Below are 25813 nucleotides of genomic sequence, written 5' to 3'. Positions count from 1 at the left end.
AAAAATTATAATATTAAATAATGTCATTTTTAAAAAAAACTAATTTAATTTACGTGAATGTCAGAAGACATCTTTATTGGTTGGGAGGAGACAAAGCTCGTTTGGAAGTATGTGAGATAGCTTGAATGAGAAGAGAATCTAATGTTGAGCGTGACTGACTAGTCACTATCTATTGGTTGGGAGGAGAGAATTGTGTCATGGAGAGGTCAAAATCACTCGTAAGATGTGATATAGCATTGAATGACGAGGAATCCAATGTGCCATTATAAATAGTCATATTCGTGTTCATGTTCTTCATTCGGGATACTGTTTATTATGATGGACCATGCGTCAAAGTGTCATTAACTTTACATCAGGAATCTATGACACCGCGTCAGTGCGTCAAATTGTCATTAACTTTACGTCAGAGTGTTAGGAATCAATTGTTTTATGTCAGTGCGTCAAAGTGTCATTAACTTTACGTCAGGAATCAATGACACCGCGTCAGTGTGCAAATTGTCATTGACTTTACGTTACCAAAGTTAATCTCAACCATTGAACACATTATAAACGATCCTGACCATCCTTTTTTTTTCAAGCACCTACTTTACAAATTGTCTATAAAAGACATATCATGTAGTTAACAAACACTACACATTCATTACAAAATATAACATTAACATCCAAAACTTTAGATGGAGGACTTCGATATAACAAACATCGACAATTTCACAAATTCTCATCTAGCTGTTACGTTTGCAAATGGCCAGATTACCCATAATCACGAAGGTGTGAGCTTTCAGTGTTCATCTCCAAAATTATTTACGATCCCACATGAGTGCACATTCGTGGAGCTGAAACAAAGAATTTGTAATGCTTTAGGCATTGATCATAACACCCAGTTCACTAACTTGTACTATCGGAAACCAAATCACAGTGGTGAGGGTTTAGTTATATTTGAAGCTTTTTCTATTTTAACTGATGTTCATGTGGCGCAGATGCTTTCCTGGAAATCCAATTTTCCAGTCTCTTTAATCATTGAAATTTATGTCATCTATCAAAGATCAACAGAACAAATTATGACGCTTCTAAACCCTCCAGCCCCAAGCTCTTCATCAAACCCTCAATTCATCACTTCTAGCAAAGCTATAATATATTTTGGGGGACCTATCCAGCATGCCATCATCATGAACTGTCCACATGGTTATGGCCTTACGTTTAAATGTCTTTACCCAATAAGAATGATCATCCAACACAGCTGGACTTTCAATCAATTGTTTCAAGAGGTAAGTAAGGTACTGGATTATGGAGACAGGAAACAAATTACAATAATCAATTATAGACGACCGATCCGAGTCATCAACCAAAAACTCGTCTATGATTGCATAGAAATCAAAAATGATTTTGATGTGCAACAGATGATCGCACGATGGAAAAAAATATTTGAACTTCATTCAAGCATTCAACGTACACATAACTGGTCAAAGATTGAATTGTTTGTAGAAACAAAAGACCTACGACCCCCAACACTTGAAGAAAGACTTCGTGATTGGCATGACAGTAAGTATATTGACCATCATGGAGAGAAAAAATATGTAATAGAAGATCTTTTTTAATTTTTAACCAATTAAATGTGTATTTTGTATTTTCTTTTCTATTTCCATGTCTGTTTCATTTTATTTTAATTATGAAAGTTTCATTTAGTTGTTGTTTATCTTCTTTTATTTAATTTTTTATCTATAAATTCATTTCATATTATCTAACAAAAATAATCTTAATGATTTCATTTAATTAATTTTGCATACAATAAATTAAAAAATAAAGATATTATCATAAATCAAATTATTTTATTTTTATTAATATCATTTTACAAACTAATTTATTAATTTTTAAAAAATTTAATATTTTATTTTCATTAAATATAATTTTATTATTTAATTTATTAATAACTTTTATATTAATATATATATTAATTAAATAAATATTATTAAAATAAATAAAAAAATGTTGAGATAAATATTATTAGTTAGGTAAATAAATATTAAAATGGGTGATTGAGATAAATGAAAAAAAATTATTCAAAATAATATTATCATATTAATATTCATAAATCATATTAAAATAACTTTGGAGAGCGGTTCGTATTTAACCGCTCTCAGAAGTCGTTTTAGAGAGCGATTCTTATTTAACCGCTCTCAGAAGTCGACTTTGAAGAGCGGTTCTTATTTAACCGCTCTCAGAAGTCGACTTTGGAGAGCGGTTCGTATTTTCTCAGAAGTCGCCTTTCTCGCCACGAATTTGAAGACCAGATTTCGGCTTTCGAGGAGTCGAATTCTGTACGTAAACAGTAATTCGGTCTACTTTGGTAAATATTTTTGGGATAGGTCTATTTCAATATTTTTATTTTTTTTATATATTATTTTGGTTAAAAATTCACAAGTAATCGGTACTTTACTTCTTTTTGTCACTTGTTTTTTAATCAAAAAGAGCAGGGAAGGGACGGTATTGCAGAACAAACGGCAAATGGGAACGAGATACATTAATTAGAGAATCGGACCATGATCAAAATAGTTAGGTTGATAGAAATGACGAAACACTTGTCTATTTTTACATATGAATTATGAGTTCGTATTTAAGAAATTACTATTATTTCAAATGAAAACATATTTAAGAGTAATTTTTATTATATTATATTATTTTTATTGAATATTTGTTTTTAAATAAATTAAATATTTAATTTTAAAATTTTAATAATGTATTATTTTATTATAAAAGTATTCCTTTAATTTATTCTTATTTAATATAGTAAAATATGAATTATTAATAACTAAAATGTTTACTTTTAATATTTATTAAATTTAAAAATAATTGTTTCATTGTGACTTAAATTTTTTTTCAAGTACATTGTTGTATAAATGTGTATTAAGTTGAAGCTCAATTAATGTGTTGAAAAATGATATAGGAATAAGTAACTTAAAACTATTTTGAGTGAAAACTAGAGTTACTTTTATTAAAAAGTCAGGATCCCATTCCCTCGCCAGACATAAAAATTCACTTGTTCTTGATAAGTATAAGTGAATACATTTTTATGAATTGCGAAGATTGAATTCTTAGAAGCATATCTTCAACCAGTATTTAATTTATTATGCTTATTAGGTTATCCTAAATTTTAGTAAATATCCAATTAATTATTACCCAAACAAACAAATCGGATGCCCACATTCCTTTAATTGATTATAATAATATGAAAGCACGAAAAAATATGATAGGACAGGACAAGAAAAATAATAGAACTGAAAATCAATTTTACCTGAAGCAGCTTTTATGAAAGAAAAAATTGAAAAATCTCAAGCATACATTTAGAACAACCTCTCACCCTCTTTTATTGTATATATATATATATATATATATATATATATATATATATATATATATATATATATATATATATAAAAGAATACACAGATCAAGATGATAGCCATGTACATTGTGATGTCAAGTTTGAATCTATGGACAAGTAGCTGTATTAAATATATAAAAAAAGATATTTGTAATTAAGAACAGTTTACTCGACTTCAACATGATTATCTTCTGTGAAGGAGAGGTATAATTTAAACCGAAGAAGATAATAGCTATGCAGAGTAAATGGCCTCAATAGGTTCGGTAGAAAGGCCAAACCCAAAAGGGAAGAGGGGATCATAATGAGGATCTCCAACATTCATTGGAAGTTGATCAACTGTTTTGAACCATGTCCTTGGAAGCTTTCCTGTGAAACCATAGTCACCATATAAGACATCAGCCACACCTTGGCCTTCACTACCTGGAAGCCAACCAGCAACAAGTGCATCTATTAAAGCAACATATGGTTCAATAACTACAGGGCGACCAGAAATAATGACCACCACACATTTTATTGTTCCACAGACATTTGTTATGGTCTCAGGACCAGGGTCAGGGATTGTCAAGTTCATGTTGTCACCATGCATTTCAGCATAAGGATGCTCTCCTACTACAACTATACCATAGGAAAATCCATTGGATTTAACAAATTCTACATCAGGGTTCTCCTTGTAGATCACTTTGGTTTCTGGATCAACGGTGTTTTTTATTGCAGTGAGAATTGTAGTCCCTGATCATATGAAGATACACAATAGTCAGAGGAGTTGCAATATATACTTAATAATAGAAATGTTAATTTAAAAATATCTTACCTCTGACAAGATTGTTTCCACTGATTCCTTGCCATTCAATAGTCCAGCCACCACACTGATATCCTAGATTATCTGCATGGCTTCCAGCCACAAGTATTTTTGGTGACTTTTTAGGAAGAGGCAATAAAGGGTTATCAGCAGATTCACCATTTTTTAGAAGGACCATTGATTTCCTTACAGCTTCCCTAGCCAAGTATCTATGCTCCTGCTCAGAATTTTGGTAAACATTGAAGAGAAACAGGTGATCATTATAATTGTGAACTTAGTGAAGTTAAAAAAGAAAAAATAACACTTGAGAAAAACAAGATGGCTAACCTGAATTCCCAAATATCCGACCAAACTGTAGTCGGCTAAAGGCTTCTCAAAAATACCCATCATGAACTTAACCCATAAAATTCTTTTGACAGCATCATCAATTTGACTCATAGGAATGAACTTATTCTTCACCAACATGGTTAGATCATCTATGAATTCTGTGTAAAGCTTTGGAATCATAAACTGCAAACATAAGCAAAAGTGTGTAAGAATGTTAAATGTCTCCTCAGTGGATGAACATCTATTCAGGTTGTATCATGTACTTTCAGGCTCAACTACCATGTCAATGCCAGCAGACACTCCTGCTTCAACTGAATAAGTGAAGTTTGCATGAGGTGGAGAGGTGATCCTATCAATACCCTCAAAATCTGAAATAACAAAGCCCTGCCATATTTCCAACAAAAGGTGAGGGCTTATTTAAAATTGTGCCCAAATGATGATGAACCAGTTTCAATGCTACATTCAATGAACAGGATTTTTTACCTTGAAATGGAGAGTATTCTTGAGGTAGCCAGTAATAAGGTCATGGTTAGCATGCATTTTTACTCCATTCCAACTGGAGTATGAGACCATAATGGTTGCCACACTCTTGTTAATTGAGCTTAAATAACCAGGCATGTGAATTCTCATCAATCCATCTCTATCTATAACAGTGTTGTCCTCATCAATCCCGTTGATTGTTCCTCCATCACCGACGTAGTGCTTAGCACAAGCTAAAACCTTTTCCCTGTCCATCAATACATGATCATTTCAGACACTTAATAATACTAACTGAACCAAAATCAATTGCATAATTTAAGATGAGATAGGAATTTTATAGTGTGGCACAGCCTAACATAAGCAGCATACTGCTGTAGGGGACAAATTATCTCAAACCATTTGGTCTATTTCTATCTCACAGTAATTTGTTTCTATGGACTGAACTTCCATGTTAGAACAGGTACAGAATTAGATTAAGGGAAATATTTGTGAAGCTTGTGTATATATATTTACTCAAGACCATTTAGGTGCAACTCACTTTAAGCAAAATCAATCACTTAAAAGAATGAACTCCTTCAATTGAATAAAGAGCAAGAATATCAACTAACAAGCTTTAAAACTAACATAATGGAACAATTATCTCGATTTTTTTTTAATTTTAAATTCTTACTTTCCAGCTAGAAAAGGAACACCCTTCGGTGAATTATCAGGGATGTCCCCTTGCAATCCTGATATGATTTCGGTCATGGCTTGAACTAGTTTAGGATCTTCACTGTAGCTTTCATAACACCGCCCCCATCTTGGATCTCTACAGACCTATAAAGAGTATAAGCCAGAGATAAAAAATATAAGTTGAGAGCATCAAAGTTGGTTATAATTACTTACTGCTATACAAGGTGCATAAACATACTGAATTCCTGTTGCTCTAACTTCAAGGGCAGTTGCAGCTCCGATTCTTTTAACTAGTTCAGGGTCCCTAATCAGAAAAACAAAAATATCCATCATTATCCTTTATAACTAGGTTGTGCAAGTCTGCTTCAAACCCATCCATGTTTTAGTTGCTCTAGAATCTTTGACAACAAATGTCTGAATTGTTTCATCACCATTGTTCAAATAAAATAAAAAAATCAGGTATAGATGGAGAATATAACTTTTTCTAATTCAAAGTAAGAGATATGAGGTGCTATTAATATCTATATACCCAGTAGCTCCGAGCCCAATATTGTGAGGAAAAATAGTTGCTTTGTAAACAGTGTTGTGCCCATGAACAGCATCTATCCCATAAAACATTGGAATTCCAAGCCGGGTGGATAAAGCACCCTTCTGAAATTCATTCACCATGTCAATCCAGGATTCAGCTGAAGCCTGTGGAGCTGGAATACTCCCTCCCTCACTCATAACACTCCCTACACAGAAAAGAAACAATTTACATTATTGGACAAGTAAATGAACATACCATAGAAAAAGGGTAAAGAACACACACACACACCCACACACACGCAAAAAAAAAAAAAAGGAGGAAAAGAAAATGAAAGGTTTGGTCTAGTCTTTACCAATAAAATACTTCTTAACCAACTCAGCAGATGCATACTTGCGCTCAATCTGCAACATTTGACCAATTTTCTCCTCAAGAGTCATTCTGCTAATAAGATCATCAACCCGCATATCAATTGACTGTTTAGGGTCCTTGTATTTCATGTATTCTACCTTCAACAAGCCTGCCCAGCTACCTAGTAGACAAAGCCCCAACAAAATCATGGCCATTTTAGCCATTTCCTGCACACAGCAAAGGTACTGAGCAAACAAATTCAACAGAATCTGTAAAACTCAATCTCCATACAAACTAGGCCCGCACATAATTCAGATGCACCACATTAATCTAAAAGAGAACACAATCTCTTTCACAGAAACTACAATGACACACTAACCACTTTTAATTAACAACAGTTGTTGAACATCAGCAATGCATTCACAGAAAAAGCATTCAAAGTCACATTTAAAATAAATAAAGCTAAAAGAGAAACATTATAAAAGTTGTTGTATCATAGGAAAGCTTGCCTCAGATGTCACTGTGAATAAAATGAAGCAAAAAAAACATCATCCATCAGTAATACAGAAAATGGTGAGAGCATTGACGAGGGACTCAGCGATTAAAAATTAGTAAAGCACTCAAATAATTATTTAAAGTGTACAGAAGAAGAAAAAGAAGAAATCTCTGAATATATACTTCACATGGGAATCCAATAAAAAATGAGAGTGGTGACTCATAAATGCCACCAACATGTGTTACCTGGAGAAACAACATATCATATCCAACATAAAATACCACCTAATTAATTATAAGTTTATAACAACGCAAAAGACCGGGCAACAGAATCTGTATTTATAGGGAAATTGTGAGTGTTGTTGCGTGTTAGGTGAAATTATTGACAAAATTTTTATTTTATAGTAATTTAAAATATCAAATATAATAATTTATGGTGATTAATGGATTAGAAAAGGAGAAGATTCTCCCATTCCAAAATCGGTTAAAACTTGTTAAGTCATAAGTGAACCCTCTTGGTCTATTCATTAATATATAATTTTAAAAAATTTAAATTTCATACTTTAAGATCTTTCTAATAAATCAAGTGTGTATAGTTACATACTTTAAGATCTTCTACGTCTAATTTCTACTCTTTAATTGATAATCATGGACGATGTAATGTGCCAGAGTATTAGAGATTATGCGAATCTAACCTTACAATATATAGCAATTTTCTCTGTTTTTACTCTTCATTGTCTTAAAGTTATTTCACTTTACATCTTAATGTCGCTTACCAATGAATAACCATTAACACAAAATAATTTTTAAACCCATAATAAATCATATTATTCTAAGGGTGTTTTTTAAGAATATATCCTTATAACTTATTTTATAAAGATATTTATGTATGAGTGCAGACGCGTGTGCGTGTCTCACTAGAAAAAAAAAAGTCATATTATCGTCATTTTACTTTTTATATGTATAAAGGATATAATAAAATGTTAAGTAGTAGATTTTAATAAAAAATTAAAATGATAATTTTTTTAATTCTTTTAAAAATATAAAATAATTTTGTTAGATTCAGTCTATAAGACTGAGTTTAAGCATTTAAAAATAAGAAATTTCATTAAATTGAAGTTATAATATATAATAAATATTTTTTAATAAATTTTAAATATTATTAGTTTTTAAACTCGCCTTAACAGTGAGGTTAAAATTTTATAATTTAAAATAGATAGAAAAAGAAAAGTAGAAGTATAGGATAATCTAAAAATGCATTAACGTATGGACCATGTTGGAATAATATATAAGGATAATGTTTTAATTTAGCAGCGGGTACATGAAACGAAATATGCTAAAATACAAGGGAATTAACTGTCCCCACTCTCCATGTTAAGGGGTTAGCCTGTTGGATATATTGTTTAAAAATCTGGCTCATCATTTTCTTCACATTTCTTCTTTTAGTACTCAATTATTAAACTACACATCACCCTAGCTTAAATTATTATATACATAATTATATTTATGCTTATTTTTAGCGCCCTGAAGAAAATATATTCATGAATTTAATTATTTTTACAATAATTGGATATTTCATAATATTTTTTGTGCTTTCATAAAAATGATTTTTTTATACATATAAAATTTCAGATGTAAATATATATTGATAAAAAAGTTGATTTTCGCACAAATATAGCATAAAAATATTAAATACAAGGACAAATTTTCAATTTTAATACACTGTGATTGTTTAAAATATATTATTTAAAATTTGATATTTATTTATATCTAAAAATATATTATCTATTAAAATAAAATAATAAAAACTACTTATTAATTTAGTTTTTATAAAAATAGTATATTTAATAATAAGCTTTAAATTAATTATTTTTCAATTATGCAAAAAGTTATTAAATTTGTCACTACTGTAAATGTATCTTTGGTACTAATGGAATAACTATCATGTAAAGTACTAATCGATTTAAGAGAAGTTTGATCTCGCATTCTTGAAAAGGGTGGGTTTTTTTTTATAAAAAAATATTTAATAATTTATATCAATCTGCATCTGCATCTGCATCGATTTGTTAACATTATTATAAACCATCAGACCACCATCATCATGCATGGAGGTACTCGGAATAAAAATAAAAATAAAATAAAATCATAATTTTAAATACATGAAAAGATCGTAATTGTCATTTTATTAAGAGTCTTGAGCATTTGGTTAAATTAAAAAATAATATATTCAGGCTAAGAAACGTAGAATCTTCGGGATCAAACGAAGATAGACAAGAATAGCCAACTAATTGGACCTTGATGGTGATGGATTACCCTCCGTGAACATTTTATGATAGTTGAATATTTTTTTTATCAGAATATAAAGATATAAATTTAGTAGATAATTCGTTCCTACTTCATAAATTTAAGCTTTTAATATAAAGAGAATTTTTCTGATAATACAAAATTTTATTATTACGTAACACTTATTTTTATACATTTTAAAAAAAATAGGATTGGATATACCGGCTAGCATTACTCATATAGGTCTAGTGTAAAACAAATTAAAACAAATTACAATGAATTGAGTTGACATAAAAAAATAAATGGACCCTACATTATTAATGTGTATATAGCTCATTTTAGTGAGAGAAAAATAAATGATAAAAAACGACAAAACTTTCAATCTAGTCTTAAGAGAGAGTTTGAGTTTAGTATTTATCGTGTTAGTCTTTAAAAATTTTTTTTGTCATTTATTTTAATCTTTAATTTCAGACTCTATTAAGAAACAAAGAAAAAAAAAAAAAACTTGTCACGACATTAAGAGTTATGTCAAAAGTTAATTTGACAACAATAACGTTAATTTAAAAGCTTAATTAACAAAAATAATATATATAACGATCAATAACTGGTTATCTAAATTCTTGGACCCAACAATTTGGGGCTTCAGATTCACTTCCTTGCCTCTAGAAGCCTATGTTTCATTAGCGTTTAAGAATGATTTTGTCTTCGACTGACATCTCATCAACGGTGATTGTTATAAATTGTGTGTTTCGTTTGATGCGTGCAATTCCAACGTTGCCTTCGAAGGATTTTACACAAAGAAACGAAGTGAAATGCTTAATGCTGCATTTTTTTCCCCATCAACGTTGGCCTATCTCTCATAGTTGGGTGTGGTGGAAAGTTTAAAGCACTCATCTGATCGATCGTAACTACCATCATTTACAACATAAATATAAAAAGAACATCATAGTTTAGGTTGAAGAAGAGCAAGAAAACTACATCCAAGTTTTTTTTTAAAAAAATGCATCCCAAGGGATTATTTTGCAAAATAAAATATTCAAATATAAAATAGTACATTTGATGTGAGTACACATTGATACAAAATATTGAATCATAAAAGAAAAAAGTATCACTGTCTCTTTAAAAGATACAGATTATTTGCAGTTATAATCAATTAATTATTTATTTTTAAGAAATAGTTTAATTTAATAATACTCGTACTTTACACACAAAAATTAGTAGTTATAAATTTTTTAGAGTTTGTTGAGTGGATATAATAAGACGCTTTTTTTTTATTTAACTAATAAGATATAATAAATCTACTCTACAAGTTTATTCTATTCTACTCGCTAATATAAATTTTATTTTATGAAAATATCTGATTTAAAACTAGATAAGATGAAAAAAAAATAATATGTCTAATTAATTTTTTAATATGTAATTATAGTAAAATAAAATAAAAATATATCCTATTTAAAAAAATATATTCTTATTAAACTCTCATAATTTATTATTTTTGTATTCGTAATTCTATTTATTTTACCGGCCTTAAATCCTACAATTAGTTCTCAGATTTTTAATATCTCATTTGAGGTTAAGTTCAGATATAATGCATTAAAAATGCTTTGTCAAATGTGTAATTTGAAGATACATGTCACTTAAATGACTTTTCTTACATCACATTGCTTTTTCATTTTAAATAAAATAAAGATGAGTAAAATTTCAAATCAGTTTTCATAAACGTAAAATATTAAAATTAATTTTAAATATATAAATTTTTATTTATTTTAATTTTATGTTAAAATTTATTAGTTAACTCATGATAAAGTAGTACAATGTAACAAATTAATATATTTTTAATTGTATTAATTAAAAATATTATAATATAAGATAATTAAATATTTTTTATATTTTTATAAAGTATTATATAAGAAATAAAATAAAATATTTTTATAGTCACTTTATATAATATATTTTAAATTAATATAATAAGAGATATATTAATGTGTTATATTACAATTAACATATTATATTGTTACATCAATGTGTGATAATTAGTTAAAAAATCAATTAACAGATTGTAATTAAGAGAAACGACAAACTATATATTTAAAATATATATTTTTTATTCTTATTTTTAAATATTAAAATAAAAATTCTCTAGTTTTAAGGCCAAATTAAAATTTTTGTGAGAAAACTTGAGAAGCTTAAATTGCCACGTAAAACATCGAGATCAGGAGGATTAGGCAAGAATAGCACACTTCTAAAACTTTAGCCCATAGGAGTCAGCAAGATAGACATGGATTCACACATAGCAATTAAAGAAGAGCAAAAAAAAAAAAAAAGCAATAACAAAATATAATTATATTTGTATACTTCTTGTTTATTATATAAATATATTTAAAATTTAAAACCATAAATTAATAGAAATAAGTGTAAAGTAATTTTTTTACAAGTTTATAGAAATATTTGTATACTTCTTGCTTATTGTTAATACATTTATCTTTTACAAGTTTATAGAAATAAGTGTAAAGTAATTTTTTTATCTTTTACTATTTTCTTATAATAAAATATTTATTATAAAATTGGTCTAAAAACATAAATTCAAGCTGAAGAAGTTAGACTTTAAATTTAAATTTTTTGTAGAATTAATTTTCAAGATTTTAGGAATGATTATTTTTTTTTTTCGCTAATGGTATTTTTTTTTTAGAATATTTTACTTATTACATATTAAATATGTAAGCATAAATATGGTTTGGAAGATAAATCTTCAATTTAATATAAAATTTATTACCTAACAATAATATGATTTAGAATTCTTTTAAAAATTACCAATAAAAAATAATTAGAAAGCAAGAGTATTAGAAATTAAAAAATAGATTCGTAAATTAAAAATTTTATATCATTGATATTTAATAGAGATATAATTATATTAATTATTAAAAATTTAATTATAAAAATTTAAAACTATAAGAATTTAATTTAATTTTATTTGAAACGATGAAAACTTAATTAGAAATCTAAAGAAAATATATGAAATTAACAAATTAATTTAACGAAATATTTATTGAAAAATAAATTCAAACATATTATAATCTTATAAAATGTAAAAAATACTTAACTTGCAAATGAAAATTATATATATGGGCGTATTGGCAAGTCAAAATGAGTTGATTTGAAGGTATCGGGAGATATCGATCATGATGTGGATTGCATGTCATTGTGTACCTGACTTTTCAATTCGTGTCGATTTGAATTCAATTAGAAACTTCAAACTATTTCACTATATTGGATGAACATGAAGAATTGTGACGGTAAGAATAAAAATAAGAAGAAAAAAACAAATAACGCAAAATAAAATATGCATTGAAAATAGTAGGAACACGTGAGTGAGTCGTTGAAAAAGTAGAAATATTTTTATACATTAAGACCTAAATTGATATTATTATGGCTGCATTTTCATTACATAATTATATTCATATTAACTCACCTAATGATCCATTGTTTACTATATTAGAACAACATCCTTGTTATATTCTCCAAGGTGAACTTGAAGATCATCTTGCTAATATTGAATTTTCAAGAGAAATAAATTATGAAATAAAGGAAGTTCGTAACAATATTACTTGCTCATTATAAGAGTCAAATAAATAAATTGTTTAATATTAAAATTTTTAATTATGTAAACAAAAATATACTTGATTTTATCTTTTATAACATTAGTATTTTATGTTGTATGTAGATATTTCATAATATGATAATTTTTTATTATTAATAATTAATAGTATATTTTGTTAAATAAAAATAAATTAAGTAGATAAATAATACTTTTAAATTAATAAATTAATTACAAAAATAAATTATTTCAATTAATTTACATAATCTTTATTGATATAACATGTTAAAATTAATAATTTTTTAAAAAAAGTTATTGTTTGAATAAGTAAAATCATATATATTAATAAGATGTGTTAAATAAATTATATCTAATTTTAATATAATATTATATGTCTTTTTAAGTCATTTAACATAAATAATTAAGATGTACAACTAATTTGTTAAACAATTTAATTTCATAAGTTATTTATACACCTATAAACTTTCAGTTACAACTCCACACCTTTCAGCTAATTTCACAGCTACAAGCTCATAACTTTAAGCTTGTTTTACCAAATATAGCCTAAATTAAGTTCAGATTCTTTGAGGGTAGTATTGTTGATAATTGGAAACTAGACTACTCTAATTTTGATGCACGTAAGATGATTTATGTTAAAGGGGCTAATATTTCTAGTCATTACTTATCAGGTTTTTTAAACTCAAATGCCGCATCTTACATTGTATTTTATTTCACATTTTGCATCCTCAACTTAATAATATTACATAGCTAACTGAGGAAGATATCATTTCGATGTGGTTTTTGTTAATTGGTCACCAAATTAATTGAGCTTATCTTGTGCACTATGGTATACAAAAAATATCTCAAGGGGAACACACAATGCTTCTATATGTTCATCTGATTACTGTGTTTATGGAATATTTTGATATTCCGTTATCTTACAAGAAATTTGTCAAATTTTAGCATTCTTATGTTGTTGGTCTAGGTGCACTTCTTTCCTTTGGTTATAAAAAGAACCATTTTAATCAACGGGTTCACAAAAGAGTTTTTCAATCTGAAGATCAAGAAGAATGCACTTCATTGCCTTCATGTACTTTGGTGTTGAATCCATCATCTTCCTCCATGTCCCAGTTTCTCTCTGAATTGTGTGACCTTTGTGTCTATGTTGAAGGGTGGTTCGATTCTCTTGGTTCTCGTATGGATCGCCTAAAGGATGATATGAGTTTTATCTGCATCACCTTGGTATTCATGACAATTCTATCACTAATTATACGCCATAACTTTTTATTTTTACTTGCTTGCTCCAAACTTAATCTCATTTATATGTTGGACTTATCTTTAGTGTATTTTGCTTATGGACTTTTATTTAGTTTCTGGAGTTTAATTATTTAGTTGGACTTACTATATCATGACTAATTACTTTAGTGCTTTGGAATATATCCTAGATTATGGTTTTTGGTCTTTGATGTTTGATATAATACTTATTTTTTATATGCTTATTTCTTTAGGATAGTGCCATGCAGAGAAAGAGAAATGGTGAGGTTGAATTCAATGATAAAGGAGGAGCATTTTATTTTTTATTTTATTTGTCAAACTAAATCCATGCATATTCTTAGGGAGAGTAAATGCAATGCATATTTTGACATATATTTTTCTACTCACCTAAGATGGTTGTTATCATAAAAAAGGGAGAGAATGTAAATATTTATATTGTAGGTTTTGATAATGCCAAAAAAACAAATGACAAAAAAAAGTGGAAGCACAATAGCATAAAGTTTCTTGAAGATGAACAAGTCAAATGTTCAATTGTTAAATTAATTAGACCTTAGAACTTTTTTGTTAAAAAGTTTTTATTTAATAAGATTATTTGACCCTTGTTAAATTAATTAAAGTTTATTTTAATTAAGTCACTTTTGAAAAATATAGAATGAATTTGATTCTAAGGAAAATTTGATTTGCATTAAAGGATTTAATTGTTTTTGAAGATTTTAATTTGTGAAAATATGTGTTTAATTTTAAAAGTAAATATTTGAAATATGCTTTAACATGTTTGGAGAATGAAAGAGTGACTTAAAATATGTTCAAACTTTAATTTTTTTAATTTTTGGAATTGTTGTAATCAATTAACATATCATGTAATTGATTACTATGTTGTAATTATGTTAAGAATTTGAAATTTGATCTTTGTAATTAATTACATAAACCATGTAATTGATTATTAGAACTTTACCATTGCCAAAATTCAAAATTTAAAATGTATAATCGATTATCGGTTTATATAACCAATTACCATACACAAAAATATGCAAATATGCAAATGTGTGTTTTAAAGAGATACACAATCCAGTGTTTAATGTGTTCTCTTAAATATCATTTCAAAATAGATTAGAGTATAATAATAAAGATAAAGTATGAGAACTCAATTCACCTTTCCCTTCTTGAGTTCATTGAGGCCACTTGAATAATAAAAAATGTCTATTGTAATCATTATAGATAATGTAATATAATTGTTATATATCTAACTATTTTATCTGTTTAAGAAGTGTTTATAAAATCTATCAAAGAAGGTTGTTTAAATTTACTATGATTATGATATGGAAGGCTTTCAGTCAGTGTTAGTAGCAAAGTCTAAGTCTCTGTTAATAAAGGGGGATAAGTGTGACAGTCATCATAAATAAAGTTAGTAAGAATGTAATATAATTGTCAACCTAAACCCTAATCAACCTTCTTCTAATATATCTTTAGTTCTTTTAAACTCTCCAATGTCCCTACCTAAATCCTATTTTAAGACAACAACTGATAAGATAGAAAATCTCATATAATACACTTATAGTTTAGATGATGCAAAGTTAACAAAATCTATTACCCCCTTTGTTAAGCCCTTATAATTTATTCAGAAGAAAGAGATCTTTTACCAACAAAGTAAATATGTTGATCTTGAAAAAGTAGTCTCCTATCAAAGAATATGTCCAGTCAACAAGAATAGAGCAGTGTGAGCTTAAAGCAACATCACAAGAACAATATATAGATCTAGAGATTCCAAAAATGTTCATAGAATCATAGAGGCATGAAGGATACGTATCCTTACACTTTGTAGCAGTTAGGTTAGTCTTATCTTTGCATGGTAGGAAAAACCTCCCAATCACTGCCAGAATAGCTCTTTTAGACACTTCTTACATCTATTATGAGCATGTTGTTATAGCCATTCTTTTAACTACCTTACATGTTGGAAGTGTATTCTTGACAATTTTTCCAAATTACAACGTTTCTCTCAAAGACAGAACCTTACCCACCAAACTTAAGGTACAAATACAAATTATAGGAGTAAAGTAGGTAGAAGGAGCTCTATCTGCCATCCTTCATCATCAAATGACTTACATATTACAGAATCATGCCTATGATCTGCCTACGCCTAAAGGAGCTAATGACAATTTGTTCATGATAGCCAACAGGGATAAAAATGATGTCCCTTCTATCATCTAAGTTCAAAGATAGATATCTAAGGATGAATTTATCAAAATGATCTCTTAAGAATGGACAACAAATTATGAAAAAATCCATCTGAACAGTAAACCAGTTCATCCCTTTGAGGTTACTTTTAGAAGATCAATAAATGGAGCAGTAAGAATGATCTTTAAAAGGCTAGATGCAAAATCCAACCAACCAACCAACCAACTATTTTCAATCTATGATGATTATTCTAACAAAAGGAGAAGACGGAATCCCCATTTATAGCTTAAGAGCTTATGGCTCAGCTATATTTTCTGATAAGTTTGATGGCAATTTTATAAGGGATATAGATCCTTCCATGTGTGACCCTAGATGTCATTATTGGATGCATTTCAGAGATACCTCTGATGAAGAATCAGAAGATGATGAAATCAATCCCAGAAAAAGAAAAAGAAATCTTGCAAAACACCTCCTAAGCCAAGAAGGAGGAACCCAGAGGACAGGGATTAGAGAAAAGGGAGAACCTTTACCAAAAAATTATGAGCCTTTTAGGATACTAAGAGAGGAAGGACGATTATGAGAACCTCTAAATAATCCAGATTTGATTACTTAGCCTCCACCACTAGAACTCTGCAATTCCTTTACCACTCCATCAGCAGCACCTGTCCCATGCATGATGTTTACCTAATATTATGTAGATTATCCTTAGAAAGAAGAGTAGATCCTATTACTAAGATTAACACAAAACCTTTAGTAATTTCAACTGAAGTTCATTAGACGAAAAGTTAAAACTCCATCTCAAAATGAAGAAGTTCTGAATTGGCAGACTGAAAACTCTCTAGCTCAAAACAAGTTCTTAAAGAAAATAGATGGAAAGATTGACCAGATTACTTATTCCATCAACAAGACAAATGGAAAACTCTAGTACTTATCAGAAAAACTAAGGAAACACTACAAAGAATCACAATAGAAAATTATAGAACTTGATCTTGAAATTGTAAAACTTACAAAAGATCGAGCAATCTTCACAAGAGAATACAACAAGAAGGATAAAGAAATCAGAAGTTTAAAAGCTTATATTTAAGAAATAGATGATATAATTGCAGCTAGATAGCAAAACAGAGAACCTAAAATTAATCCTTTCTTTATTCCTTCATCAGTACCTGCTAATTATTATTCTCCTTTTAATCCATCTTTTTTTTATCTGAGAGAAACATATACAACATCTTCATACTCATTACCATCAACTTATACATCTAAACTAGCCCAACCACTAAAAACCTCAAAAGGAAAAAGAAAAACGAGTAACTCTTCTTTAGATACAGCTTTTGAAACTAGACAGTTAAATTCATCCTCAGATGATTCTTCCTCACTACCCAAAAACTCCTCCAAAACTAACCAAGAAAAGTTACCATTTCAAGAAATGGTCACTGCAAGAGATCATACTTCAAGTGAATATGATCATTCTTCAGACGCATAAAATGAAAGATCATAAAAAAAATCAGAAGGAAAATTAGCAGATACTACAACATATTGCACTTCAAGTGAGTTCAACTACTCTTTGGATTCTCAAGAAACAAAAATAGTGGAAGGATCAAAACAAAATCTTGGTGAATTTACTGGAATATTGATGATAAACACTGCTGAGTCTAGTAATGTTCAAAATTCCTTCTGTGATTCACAAGATGAAGATGAAGAATGAGAAATAAGAGAAAAGAAAGGAACTATGTTGAATGGAGGACCTTACTTTACTCTTGATGATCTACCTCCTCAAAAATAGAGGAAAAGATTGTTAGATTTTGGAGCTTCGTTAGACACAAAGTTCATGAAGGTTGATGCAGATCCATACAAAGTAGTTGAAGAATTTTGCTGCAAAATAACTGGAACTTTTAAAGAATGGCATCATAACCTTGGAGGAGTCAAACAAGATCAATTCCACCAATTGCCTAATACTCGCTTTGTTCTTGGAGTAATCCACCAAGAGTTTGTTGGAGTCATAGATCTATATGACAAAAACATGAGACAAGAGTATTTTGATGTGAGATGTTGTTCTCTAAAGATAACATATTTACAGAAACACCATAGAAGAATGGTAGAAAGATTCTACCTTCTAAATGGTGACAATGATACTAGCCTCAAAAATGCCTATGTTGCATTCTTTCCTCAAGAATTACAAACTAGAAATTCACAAAATGATGACCACTCAAGGAAGAGATTTGAGTGGACTGAGCTTAGGTCAAATCCATCAGATTTAAGTTTAACAATTTTAAGATCAAGTTATGCAATTTGCTGTTGAAATTCTTTGTAGTGTTTCCTCAGTTTTTCAAATAAGTACTGGAGTCTTTCATCTATCTTGTTGATGGAATCAATCATCTAGTTAATCTTCTCATCTAATTTCTTTAAGAACTTGTTTTGAGCTAGAGAGTTCTCAGTCTACCAACACAGAACTTCTTCAACTTGAGATGGAGGTTTCAATTTTCTGTCTGGTTGAACTTCAGTTAAAATTACTAAAGGTTTTGTGTTAACCTTAGTAACAAGGTCTACTCTTCTTTCTAAGGAAGGAAAATCTCCATCATATTAGGTAAACATCATGCATGGGATAGGTTCTACTGATGAAGTAGTAAAGGAATTGTAGAATTTTGGTGGTGGAGGCTAAGTAATCAAATCTAGATTATCTAGAGGTTTTGCTAACAATCCTTCCTCTCTTAGTATCCTAAGAGCCTCAATATATTGGTAAAGGTTCTCTCTTTTCTCTTATCCCTATCCAAGGAGTAAATCCTGGGTTCCTCCTTCTTGGCTTGGGAGGTGCTTTGCAGGGTTTTTTTTTTTTTTTTCTAGGATTCATCATTTTTTGCCTCCTCATTAGAGGTATCTCCAAAATGCATCCTATAATCACATCTAGGGTTACACATGGAAGGATCTATATCCTGATGTGATATATTTTAGGTTTATAGTTATAGTTTTATTTTGGCTTATAAACACTTTTAATATGCTTTGTTTTTAGAGTTTTTACCATTTTCTACTTATTGGAATAAATTAGAACTATTACAAATAAATGCTTTAATTTCATATTTTTTGGTAATTCTGACCTCTGACTACTCTTTCGGCCATAATGTTTTCTATAGATATCATTTTTTGCTAATTCTAGTTACATTGGATTCTACACATCCAGGGCTTTAAAATACATATATGGATCGCTGAATTTGGAGTTGATTTTGATTTTTTATGATTGTTGAAGTTGAGGAAGATTTTCTTAATATTGTTGTGAGATTACATTTGGACCCATTGTTATTAGATAATTGTATTTAGGCTTGTAGTTATTATTAAGGCCCAAATTTTATCCATTTAGTTTACCCTAATTAGAATTTATAAATAGACTAATAAGATTTTGACTTAGGGGAGGTGATAAAATACTTTGAGATTTTGAGACTTGGCAGAAATAAGAATCCTTATTTTTACCTTCTCTCAAATTTTTTTGTTCTTTTCTCATTCTTGTGTGGGTTAAGTACTTCGATGGAGGGTTAAACCTCTCTTCAATCAACAGAAAATTCAAACTTGAGTTCTACGCAAAATTGCTCTTTGTTCTTTTTTTCTCTCTAATCTCAAAATTGCGTATTGCAATTGTGATTAACTTTTCTGTTATTATAATTCAAATTAGTACTCAATTGATACTTTGATTTGATAATTAATGTGGATTAGGTTAAACGATTATTTGATTTAATTTGTAACTCTATTCTATTAGGTTATTTGATTGAATTAATAATTGAATTGGGTTATTGTTCAAACGTGGATTTAAATATTGTGATAACCAAAGTTACACACATTTAGTAATCTATGTATTAATGTTTCTTAATTCATTTTTACTCAATTTTATTTTTTTCATAATTTAATTCGATTAATTTACAAATTTCAAAACTCCAAAAATCTTATTTGCATTTTTTAAAAGAAAACCTAAAATTGAATTTGACTGAGAATGTATCTTTGTGAATCGACTTAGATTTGGTTCTATACTACAAAAACTTTAGAAAACTTAAATGTTTTTATAGCGACTCAGCATCGTCTATCAAATTGACGCCGTCGTCAGGGATACGTTGTCAATTTTAATTCGTTAATTTAGGGTTTATTATTGCTTTTTCGTTGTTTTGATTCGTAGTTTTGTTTATGTCTCTATATGCAATTTGGTATTCTTTTTCATGTTGCATTAATTCGTTTGTTTAGATGCGTTTAATTTTCATCATTAATAAGGTCAAATAATAAAAAGAAAAATTTTGCGTTCTATTACCTATTAAATTCTGCAAGTTATTTCTATCGTCTATTTCTGTTTTGTTAAATTTTGTTATTTTAGTGCATTTAATTTTGAATCTGAAATTTTGAATTTTGTGATTTTTGAATTCTAAATTTTTTATTTTGATTTTTGATTTTTTGAATAATTGGATTAATAGGAGTGCTGCAGAATTGTGTGACCTACAGAGATTTTACGTAAATTTTGCAGAATTAATGAGCAACGAAAAAAAATTCCTCAGATTTAGTTTAGATTATATTTTTTTTTATATAAACATTATTTTTTGAATTTTAAATTATAGTTAAGATTTGGTTAGATTTGATTATATTAGATTTAGTTTGTTTTGGTTTTAAAGATAGGATTAGTTTTTTTTAGATAGATTAGTTTTGAATTTAAATTTTAAAAAAAAACTTTATCCAACCAATTTGCTAATTTAAATTTAAATTTTGAATTTTTTTTAAAATTTGAAAATATAATAAATATTTTTAAAAAATTAAAATATTTTCAATTTTTAATATTTTATTTTCTTTTAACGCGTTTCTTATTGTAATTTATTTGGTTGATTTTTATTTTTATTTTTTTCCTTGCACATTTTTATTATTTTGTTTGTATAAGGTTTGTTTGTTTTCTCATACACTACTAATCGTGCATAGCATGAGTGAGGCGCTATATCCAGGTATGAGTAAATTTTAGGTTTAGAGAAGTTGTGTAATGATAGTAATTTGGATGTACATTCTACTTGTCTATCACGAGAACTTTAACTAAAACTTATCTTATCTATATAAGTCCTTACATCTAATAGACTAGCTACTGATTGAGGATGAATTTATGGAATGGATTTTAGCCCTAGTGACTTTTTATCTTTAGGCTTACAAATTACCCTAAGTGTGAATGGATGTCATAGATCAATAGGTTAGAACTCTAGGAATCCTGATAGAACACTATAGGAGCATATTCTTTTATTATCTTGCTACAATTTTCATTTTTTATTATTTTTTGAGTTGCAAAAATTATAGATATTATTTTATTCATTTTATGCATGGTGTTCAAAATTCTAAATTCCATAGTTTAGAATATTTTTTAATTTTTATTTTTTATTTTTGAATTTTGATATCTTAAAAAATCACAATTTTTTTTAAAAAATAATAAATAATTTTTTTAAAAATAGAAAATAGAGTAATTAGGTTAACTTTGACTTTAACTTTGTTGATCCTGTTGACTTTGCCCGATCTACTTTTTAGAGCATGACTAGAACCAATTCTAGTCAATTACTTGCATTTGATCTTGAGATTGAACGTGCTTAGAATAGGTTGAATAGACCTAAATTGGAAGCTAGAGTGTATAGTCATTGTAGTGATACCCTTAATACCCTTGATAATGTTGTTGTGCACTCTAATTGTGAGCATTCTAATTGTGATAATTCTGATAGCATATCTGTGCATTCTGATATTATGGCTAATAATCAACACGAAAGGACTTTTAAAGAATTGGCTGCACTAGATGTCACATACCAACCCTTAGGCATCCAATATCCTGATGTAAATGCTCTCTTTGAGCTAAAATCTGGTCTAATCTATTTGTTGCCTAAGTTTAATGGTAGTGCAGGTGAGGACCCTCATAAGCATCTGAAGGAGTTTAACGTAGTCTGCTCAACAATGAGGCCTTAAGGAGTTCTAGAAGACCAAATCAAGTTGAAGGCTTTTCCATTCTCCTTAGATAATGTAGCGAAAGATTGGTTATATTACCTACAACTAGGGTCTGTCACTTGCTGGATAGACATGAAAAGGATGTTTCTGGAGAAGTTCTTCCCTGCTTCCAGAGCAGCCACAATCAGAAAAGAGATCAATGACATTAGACAGTTCAGCTAAGAAAGCCTCTGTGAGTAATGGAGAGATTCAAGAAGTTATGTGCAACCTATCCACACCATCAAATCAGTGACCAGGTGCTCATTCAATACTTCTATGAAGGCCTTGCTCCCATGGAGAGAAGTATGCTTGATGGAGCAAGCGGTGGAGCTCTCATGGACAAGACATCATCTATAACCAGAACACTTATTGACAACATGGCAAAGAATTCTCAGCAGTTTAATACAAGAGCTATGGCACCAGTGAGAGAGGTGCATATGTGCAGCAACCAACCCATATGGTAGCAAATTCTAATAGACTTGAGAGCAGAATGAGGAGCTCAGTACCTTTGTGAGACAGCTAGTTGTTGTGCAACAAATTGTTCCACAAAGAGGGGTGACTAGAGACTGTTATATTTGTTCTTCCATAGAGCACCTCAAATTGTTGTCCTTTGCTGCATGATGGTAGCCAACAAGCTTGTGTCCATGGAGTTTTTAGTGAAAGACAAGACCAATACAGAGTTTTGAAATTCAAACAACCTCAGAGACAACAACAGTCATACAGGTTTCAGTACTAATCTCATAATCTTGCCTTCAATGATTATCCAAATAGGAGATATGGTACCTTTGAGCAGCAGCAACAACAACAGACTAGTCAAGCAAGTAATGGCTACAGACCACTCCCTATGAGGCAATAGCAAACACAACAAAATTATGAACCTTCGTTGGAGGATTTGGTTAAACAAATGGCCAAGAACAATCTACAATTCCAACAAAATGTCAATGCCTCCATTCAAAACCTGCAGATACAGATTGGCCAACTTGCTACCACTGTAAACTAGTTCAAGTCTCAAGATTTTGGACAACTCCCTTATCAACCAGAGGTTAATCCCAGAAACGTGAATGCCATAATATTGAGGAGTGGAAAGGAGCTGTCAGGCAACCAAAAAGATAAAAAGGTACAAAATAATGTGGAGGCAGAGAAGCAGCAAAACACAGAGATCCTTCTACCTGCTCTGCTCATTTAAATGATAGAAGGGACATCATCTTAATCCCTGCTGGCTATCACAAACAAATTATCATTAGTTCCTCCATGCATAGGCAAATCATAGGCATGATTCTATAATATGTAAGTAATTTGATGATGAAGGGTGGCAGATAGAGCTCCTTCTACCTGCTCTGCTCATGTAATTTGTATTTGAACCTTAAGTTTGGTGGGTAAGATTCTATATTTGAGAGAAATATTGTAATTTGGGAAAACTATTAAGATTACATTTCCAACATGTAAGTTAGTCGAAAGAGTAGCTATAACAGCATGCTCATAATTTATGTAAGAAGTGTCTATAAGAGCTATTCTGTCTGTGACTAAGAGATTTTTCATACTAGGCAAAGATAAGACCAACCTAATTGCTCTAAAGTGTAAGGATGTGTATCCTTCATGCCTCCATGATACTATGAACATTTATGGAATCTCTAGATCTATATATTGTTCTTGTGATGTTGTTTTAAGCTCACACTGGTCTATTTGTGATGACTAGATATATTCTTTGATAGGAGACTGCTTTCTCAAGATCAACATATTTACTTTGTTGGCAAAAGATCTCTTTCTTTTGAAGACATTATAAGGGCTTAACAGAGGGGTGATAGATTTTGTTAACTTTGCATCATATGGAACATAAGTACATAAAGATGCTTTTACAAAAGTTGACAAATATAAAGTGACTTTTTATTTGTCCTTCAATCCTTGAAGATAGGCTCATGACTCAGAGAGAGATTAGGGTCATCTTCATTGATTCATTCAGCTTCTTCCAAGATAGATACATTAGGATCTTGAGAATCTATAATCATATCAGCTTGGGATGACTCAGATTCTTTACTTAGAATTATTTGGCCTTCTCTTTCCCAATTGTCAATCTGGCAATCAGAAGAAACTTCAGGTGGACAGATAATATCCATTGGTTTTAGATTAGAGCAAGTATAATTTACTTTTGTCATTTTATCACAGACCCCATTAGTGACATGTAAATGAATTATCAAATCTGCTTGCTCAAAAGGTGATTTTGCAAGATCAGCAATATCCTGTAAATTTTTGTAGGTGTTCCAAAATTTGACCTAATTTTGAGGATATAATAACTTAGTTGTTAGATGTTGGAAATAAGGTCTATGGATTATTACAATAGTCACATGTTGTGGGAATTGTTCAGGAGGAATTTGAACTTCCTTCCATATACAAAGTCTCTCTATTACTTTCTGTATATCTCTTTTCTAGTAAGGAATAGGTTGGTACCATGTGAGAAATTTTCATAACAATGATGAGTTATTTTGACCATTATCAAGAAATTCAAACATCCTAAAGGTTGGAAATATGATGGGATAATGGAACAAGAGAGAAACGCACCATAAATACCATAAGTCTTCTTCAATCATGGGGTAACCCATTAACAAAGCAAAGATGTTCAAATACGGAGCATCTGGATGAAACCAAGAAGGTTTAGGTTTAATTCCATTATTATGTAACTGATCCTCAGGTCCTCAATTTAAAAAATTGGTTCTCTAGGTATGATTTTACTGTTAAACACATAAAAGGAGAAAAAAATATTGTCCCAAATCTATTATCTCGTCCAAAAAAGCCAATCTCTATTGTAACTTCCAGCCAAATCTATCCATTAATTTTTCCTCTCAACACTGTTGAAGCTAGTACCAATAACCCACATCTGAACAATTTTTCACTAGAATTTAATCCCAACAGTCGAGTTAATCCTGAGTATATAAAAGACTTTGCCAAAAATCATATGTTTCATTACCTAACTCTTCTTGAATTAGTCCAAAATAGTCCTACCATTATAAGAACCAATTTGAGAAATAATATTCTTGATTCTTTTTAAAATAGATCAACCAAGAGTGTTTATTGAGTTTATTTTGAAATCAAAAGGTTCGTGTCCAGGCATCAATGTAGTCCCAGTAATTATAACCTACTAGATCAAAGGGTTGAGAGAATTTTTTGTATGAGTTTAAGTTCTTCCCAAAGTTATTTGGAGTTAAGACTTTGAGAATTTGAATTGTTGAGTGTTTTATAATGGACGGATCTTTTTTTTATCTTTGTAGTGCTTAATAGAGACAGAATCTGAATCTATTAAGATAAACTCATTGAATTGTCGAGTTTTATTTGAAGCATAAGGCCTAAATTGAAATCCAGGAGGGAAAACTTTAGTTACGGCCTTGTAAGGATTCTTGTCCCAGAACTCAGGCTCCATTTGAATAACTGAAGAAAATTTTCCTTTGGCTATATAGTGGTTTGTATTTGTAGCTTTTTGTTTTTCTTTTGATATAT

The 25813-nt window shown here is 29.4% G+C and overlaps 1 protein-coding gene across 2 annotated transcripts; it reads right to left on the bottom strand.

The window, feature by feature from the left end:
• Nucleotides 1-3427: 3427 nt before the first annotated feature.
• On the bottom strand, nt 3428-7003 carry LOC113862801 (beta-glucosidase BoGH3B-like). Of its 2 annotated transcripts, XM_027496007.1 has the most exons (11): nt 6917-7003; nt 6539-6761; nt 6187-6391; nt 5871-5961; nt 5656-5801; nt 4989-5232; nt 4785-4889; nt 4506-4688; nt 4191-4395; nt 3608-4108; nt 3428-3453 (listed from the first exon to the last, which is right to left on the bottom strand). In XM_027496007.1, exons 2-10 carry the CDS (start codon nt 6756-6758, stop codon nt 3612-3614), a joined length of 1896 nt encoding a protein of 631 aa, XP_027351808.1. In that variant the 5' UTR covers nt 6759-6761; nt 6917-7003; the 3' UTR covers nt 3428-3453; nt 3608-3611. The 2 variants fall into 2 exon arrangements, with proteins under 2 accessions (XP_027351808.1, XP_027351809.1); XM_027496008.1 differs by lacking the exons at nt 3428-3453; nt 6917-7003 and having other exon boundaries at nt 3617-3745; nt 3887-4108; nt 6539-6865.
• Nucleotides 7004-25813: the final 18810 nt, after the last annotated feature.

Source organism: Abrus precatorius, unplaced genomic scaffold (assembly GCF_003935025.1).
Source record: "Abrus precatorius isolate BTA unplaced genomic scaffold, Abrus_2018 Scaffold3, whole genome shotgun sequence".
NCBI classification, from domain to species: Eukaryota; Viridiplantae; Streptophyta; class Magnoliopsida; order Fabales; family Fabaceae; genus Abrus; species Abrus precatorius.
Note: the sequence above shows the minus strand (reverse complement) of the source record. Positions and strands in the feature narration are given on the sequence as shown.

Coding starts and splice junctions, on each gene's coding strand:
- LOC113862801 (XM_027496007.1), bottom strand. CDS start 6,758: ATGGCTAAAATGGCCATGATTTTGTTGGGGCTTTGTCTACTAGGTAGC. Junction 6,392..6,538: donor GGTTAAGAAGTATTTTATTG/GTAAAGACTAGA, acceptor TTTTCTGTGTAG/GGAGTGTTATGAGTGAGGGA. Junction 4,890..4,988: donor AGAATACTCTCCATTTCAAG/GTAAAAAATCCT, acceptor GAAATATGGCAG/GGCTTTGTTATTTCAGATTT.